General features: G+C 36.3%; 1 protein-coding gene across 1 annotated transcript; it reads left to right on the forward strand.

Moving 5' to 3' along the window:
- The first annotated feature begins 5677 nt into the window (after positions 1-5677).
- Positions 5678-6171, forward strand: LOC116179756 (venom peptide HsVx1-like). The gene is made up of 3 exons (XM_031499580.1): positions 5678-5837; positions 5886-5997; positions 6045-6171. The coding sequence occupies exons 1-3, from the start codon at positions 5780-5782 to the stop codon at positions 6136-6138; spliced, it is 264 nt and encodes an 87-aa protein (XP_031355440.1). The 5' UTR covers positions 5678-5779; the 3' UTR covers positions 6139-6171.
- The last annotated feature ends 242 nt before the right edge of the window (positions 6172-6413 follow it).

Below are 6413 nucleotides of genomic sequence, written 5' to 3' on the forward strand. Positions count from 1 at the left end.
CCAATGACCTAGGAGAATTAGATACTTTGTTTAGTGTACTATAGTAACTCAATGGAATGAAAACCGCAAATTCGGTGAACATAAATTAGAAAACGATACATTTCGATGTTGAAAAACTTTTACGATAATCAATAATCTTCTGACACTATTAATATCATATCATTATAATATGAAGTAATTACACATAATCAGTCTTGATATAAATTCGTTGTTGTTTGTGCATCACGCACTTTCCATTGCGTCACATTTTAAAGCAGCGCTCATTGTAAACCTACCTTATGATGGTCGCAGGGATCAAATTGATCTTTAAATGCTCTTTGACCCCGAAAATATGATTCCGATCAATCTCTCTCATTACTGAATTTAGTCGATAATAGAAACTAACCATTAAAATAAATGACTGAATAAAAAGAAATAGATGAAAATTCCTTCTTAAGTTGTTCTAAATATATCATGATTCTAATCCCCTTGCTCGTGCTCCTACAACTGCTATTTTGTAACCTTGCGACAGCCCTTTGAATTTTCTTTCGAAATTGGTTTCTATAGTGTATAACTTTTGATTAAGAAGTCTGATCGAAAAAGTACGAATTGATTTGGATTCTACGCACCCAAATTAATAAGAAAAAGTGTTTTCCCGAGAATTTTGGTGTAGTCGATTTTTGGTAAAAAAGGAAGGTTATACACTGCCTTTTTTTGAGCCCCGAAGAAAAAACTGTCTCCGATCGACCGGGAAAAAAAATTTTCTTATAGAATTTGGCCTGTAGAATCCATAATTTCAAACAGTTCCAACATTGGGCTACTAGTTCAAAAGTTTCTAGTCCATAACTTTTGATTGAGAAGTCTGATCGAAAAAGTACGAATTGATTTGGATTCTACGCACCCAAATTAATAAGAAAAAGTGTTTTCCCGAGAAATTTTGGTGTAGTGGATTTTTGGTAAAAAAGGAAGGTTATACTATGCCTTTTTTTGAGGCTCGAAAAGAAATTGTCTCAGATCGACCCGGAAAAAAAATTTTCTTATAGAATGTGGCCTGTAGAATCCATAATTTCAAACAGTTCCAAGATTGGGCTACTAGTTCAAAAGTTACAGCCCTTTGAATTTTTTTTCGAAATTGGTTTCTAGTCTATAACTTTTGATTGAGAAGTCTGATCGAAAAAGTACGAATTGTTTTGGATTCTACGCACCAAAATTAATAAGAAAAAGTGTTTTCCCGAGAAATTTTGGTGCAGTCGATTTTTGGTAAAAAAGGAAGGTTATACACTGCCTTTTTTTGAGCCCCGAAAAAAAAATTGTCTCAGATCGACCGGGAAAAAAAATTTTCTTATAGAATGTGGCCTGTAGAATCCATAATTTCAAACAGTTCCAAGATTGGGCTACTAGTTCAAAAGTTACATTGCGCCCAAGCATCTTCATTGAGCTCTTCGCTTCCTCTCTTTGAGTGCCTTATTAATTGCGTAGTTCCCAACTTTTCTTTTTGAAAATTGTCAAAATATCTGCTTTTAGGTGAATTTCGTGTTCAAAATCCACGAAATTACTTTGATACTACTTCCGGCAGTTCCTTGTCCATCTAGACTAAATAGTCTAAAGACAAAAACTCTCCTGATGTAGAAGCTGTCCAAAGCACGACTGTAATAAGCCGTGTTTACACGGTTAATTTAACCTTTGCACCTGATGCACATAATCTAGCATCAGAAGTGCTTCTACTGATGCACTAGATTTCTCTACAAATGTTATTTCTAATCCCTTTGGTATTTATTCCAATATTTAATTTCTTTGCTAACCTGTGGTGCATTTCATTAAGCCTCTGCTTCAGCTAAGATGAGTATGAGATGACAGTTCATTTTGAACTTCAAAACTAAACATTGTAATCTGCGTTGTGAAGATCTAGAAGAATCATATAAAAAGTGTCGTTAATTCCATTTTACAAAAACTTCCACGATCTACGTTAGTTAGTGGTGGTGGTAGAATGGTACTATTTGTTTTAGTTACCAGGGTATTTAATGCTAATGGATTTCTTTATATTTGTAACGTGTTTCCTTTGAACAATCCTGGTACATTGGCTCAACAATATTTTCAGAAACAAATAAAATAAATTGTGATAAAAGCCGTATAAATTACATTTCCTCTTTAATTTATGTTACTGTGCCATTAAAGCGTTGTTTGCCCCAAACAAATGGAGCAGATACACATGCAAAGTTGTCGCAGAAATTTTTAACGAAATTATAGCACAAAGTTTGGCGCAACAAAAATAACAAATGCATTACGGACCGAGGTCAGTCCCGCTTCCGGACGCAAACGATTTCCGCTTTTCCCCATTTATACGCAGTTCAGTTTTTATTAACGTGACGCTTCATTCCATTTTCCGATCGAATTAGAGGAAATTTATGAAAATCAGTTCTTATCCATACGCCTGGTGCCAATTGAAATACCATCTCTCACCCTTAATCTTGATGATTTGCCAGGGAAAATTTGCTGTGGGTCGTTTCGAGTGCTTCATATAAGATTCCGCAAATTATTTCGTCGTAATAAAACGTAGGATGACACAGGCGCCACCGCGGCGTCACGACGACGCATCCCACGCCGACACTAACCTACAAACTTCCTACATAACGACCCTTAATACAATGTAGGTAGGTACAACTGTCATCAATTCCATTTCCTATCTTACCTCACGGGTAACTTAGGTACAATGTCGCAAATGAAAATAAATAATCACGCGGATTTCATTCGAATTCCTATTCCATTTCATACGAAATGCCGATCGTGAGTCAATTGGGAAAACACGTCCATTTCGATAGCTAGTAGGAAGTTTAATAGAAACAACCCTAGCTACCCTCTACTTTAAAGTTATAATATACTCTTTTCACTTGACGTATTATTGAAAAATGGAATTTTCACTCACAAAAGGAAAATGAGTGCATCTGTGAGTGGGGTCAAAACTCCAAATGCGAATAATTTAAATTTCTCACAGAGAGAAAGTGGGCGAGGAAATGTATGTCTTAGGCAATAAAACGGTGGATTAATTTTACGCTTTGGTTGTATACACCTTTTTTAGGAGCATTATTAAAAGTGTCCCTTGTAGGTAATCCGTCCATATTCAGGCGTTATTCGGTGTCTTTGCTCTTGAATATTGTCAGGTGGAGTCTTACACTACAGTGTTTCAAATATTTACAAAGAAAGAAATCAAGAGGAGTCCGTCTCTGTCAATCCATTTACCATACTGTCAATTGAGCCACCGACTTTTAGTCAAAGTATGATGTGGTGGATCCCCATCTTGTTGAAAGTGCAAATTTTCTTTTTCTGCATGTACCTATTGTGGTCCAGTATACTCTCCAAAGATTGTGTGATCAGCATATCATGTCGTCCAATAGATTGAGATATAATTTTTCTGGCAAATTTCGTTTTAGGAAAAAAATTGATTTTGGGCAGAAATAGGCTGTGATATTCTCGAAGTGTGGATTTTCATTGTCCCACTTCTCCCTTTACAAATTCTTTCAGAAAATACATTACTAGATACTAGATATTATGACAATATCTAGTAATTCAAGCCTTTTTCACTATTTCGATAACACAATCGAGGGCTTTTCTGAAAAATATGTGAACGTGGTACGCTTTTTTTCAGTTCACAGTTAATTCGTTCATCCGCCCATTCGCTTCTCACACTGTACTTTTTACTGGGGAGTGTTATTGATTTGAAAAGTTGTCAAAAGTCCATTTATGGCACGTTCACCTATTAACCCACTTAACACGTCGTGTGCTACTCAAATAAAGCTGTTTTGAGGCCCCTGAGACTGAAAACGTATCCAACTTAGCTAAGAGGGCCTCCAAAAAGCACAAAATATAGATTAACGATTTGGTATTTGAAAATTAAGCAGTAGAACTATGGTAAAAAAGAGCAATTTAAATACCGTACAAATGAAATTGATTAAATTAGTTCCATTGCGTGGTACAAAAGCAAAGACACGCAAAGCTGAAACGGCGCACGGTGAGTGTTCTCCCTCTACACCCCTACAAAGGAAAAACAATGGTTACTTTACGCACAACTACGAAAAATATCGCTTTGTTTGACAAAATAAATTATATCTACTTACCGAAGGGTTTGACCTTTTTCCAAAGGGAAGAATCTTTCATCGATCTGTTTGTTAACCTGCTGTACATTTCCATATAAGTGTCACAAGTTTCCGCCGCTTTTTCTCTTTTTCATTCGATAGCATGGTATCAACTTCTTTCCGTTTGAAATTTTTTTGTGCATCCGACACGCTTCGTGCTGTTGTACCGATAAAATTGATACGAAATAACGATTGTGACACGTTTTGGCAGAAACTCAGACAGTTAATTGCCACAGACTTTGCGAATGCAAAAAAAAAGTTAAATCCTTGACGGATCGTGTAAGAGAAGTGAGGTACGTATTAAAACATTATTTTAATACCTCTTGTTTAAATCACTTAGGTAAAATGCCAAAGGATTTGTACCTACCTCTAGCTTTTGCGGTCCCTGGTTACTGAATCATCCAGCATGATCAGGAAGTGTTTTATGAATAGTGTAGTACAGTTTGTTCTGACTTTTTATTTCCTTTGCTTGATACATATATCGGAAAGTAATGAAAATTGAACCAGGACTAAAAGATTTTAAATAAGCTGAGGCATTTTAAGCATAAAAAAATCGGAGGAGTTCGCATAATCTGCAGAACCTTAGGAATCTAAAGAATTTTAAGAAAGACATGTATCATTTTCCATTTGTGGATGCTCTTCTGACACTTCGTTTTTGAGAAATTCTGCCTCCTCCCTCCCTTTACATGTCTGACATAAGCGATTCGGTTTCTCTTATTTAAAAAAAGACGTGGCATTAAAATTTCAGGAAGACCGCACTGCCAATAAAAAGATTAGTTCTGTTCGGATCTACGGTTGGATCTTACGATTTGTAAAACAAGAGAAACTGAGAAAGGACAGCCAATTGTTTAACAACTTGTAACAGATAAAAGGGAACGATTGAAAGTAAAGCGTTATCCGCAAGGACTCATTCGCGTGGAAACTCGACTTTTGTGTGCAGAAGACAAGAAGGATTTGTGAGAGCCTTGAAAAGGTTTATTTCCATGTATGGAAGATCCAATACAATTTTCTCAGACAACGGAACAAATTTCGAGGAAGCGGATAATTGGTTTATTATTGTAGACTGTGACGAGTTGAAGAAAAAATGCGACATTCGACAAATGTAATGGACCTTCATCCTTCTAGGTTTGGTAATTATTGGAAAACATTAATTCGATTGGTAAAGAACCTCCCCAAGATTATTACTAGATGAGTACTTGTCTGGCCAGCGTTGCTATAAAAATAACCATTAAATCATTAAAATACGTTGAGGAAGAATCATGAAGTCGCGACGTTATGGAGAATGAACACACTTCATATCCTTCCAGAACCAAGAATAAATTTATTATATTGTGTTATTTTATATTATTTTCTAATTGTTGATGATTTAACAGGAACTTTTTTAAGAGGAACACCCGAAGTTGCAGAACGTAGGCAACTTCAGTAAATAATGCAAAAGTTACCCATATTGGGACATCCTATATGTACAAACCTTGACAAAATGTATTTCCCATTGTTGCTTGAAGTTGTTTTCATTATTTATCAATTTTGAAAACAAACACATACATCATCTCATAAATAAACATTCGAATCGTCTTGTTAAAGGTTATCCAAACCGGTTAAGCGCATAATCCATCAATTCGGTAAACAAAGAAATCGCTTATTAAATTTATGACAGTAGAGTTACTAAGATGGGAAAAATTGTGCTTCTATTTACATTAATCAGCTTCCATTTCATTTATGGATACGGTACGTACTGAGAAATTGGATCATTTAAAATCCCCTTTTCATTTGCAGAGCACGTCTGCGAGGAAGGAGGGATGAAATTCAAAAAAGGGGAGACGATTACCGTTGAGTGCGAGCAATTCACCTGCGAGGAACCGGCTATTAATTTAATGGTCGGAAAAAAGTGAGGTGAATTTTTGTACGATTCGGGATAACTTCGGAATTTTGCAGGTGTAACACAAGACCGGAACATGACGGGTGCAAGTTTGGGGAAGGCGATCTCTCGCTTCCATTTCCAGATTGTTGCCCCAAGGAAGTTTGTTAAAACACATACGAAATAAATGCTACTCATAATATATTTGTTGTGTTTCCTTTTCGTTAGAAAATTAGTAGAGGTTCCTGATTTGACGTGCAGATGGCCTAGCAAACATTGCGCGGACAGCATTGAGGGTATGGTTTTGAGTAATCGGTACTGGATAAACGGCATCCTCGAGGTGGCGATGAGTAGGCGCAACTAAAACAGTCTTTCGTTAAGAGTGCTACAGAAATACTAGCCGTTTTTTACGTGAGTCCAGTTTGTCGGTTTGTGACGGGATCCTG

The sequence above is a fragment of the Photinus pyralis genome, unplaced genomic scaffold (assembly GCF_008802855.1).
Source record: "Photinus pyralis isolate 1611_PpyrPB1 unplaced genomic scaffold, Ppyr1.3 Ppyr1.4_LG8, whole genome shotgun sequence".
Taxonomy (NCBI): Eukaryota; Metazoa; Arthropoda; class Insecta; order Coleoptera; family Lampyridae; genus Photinus; species Photinus pyralis.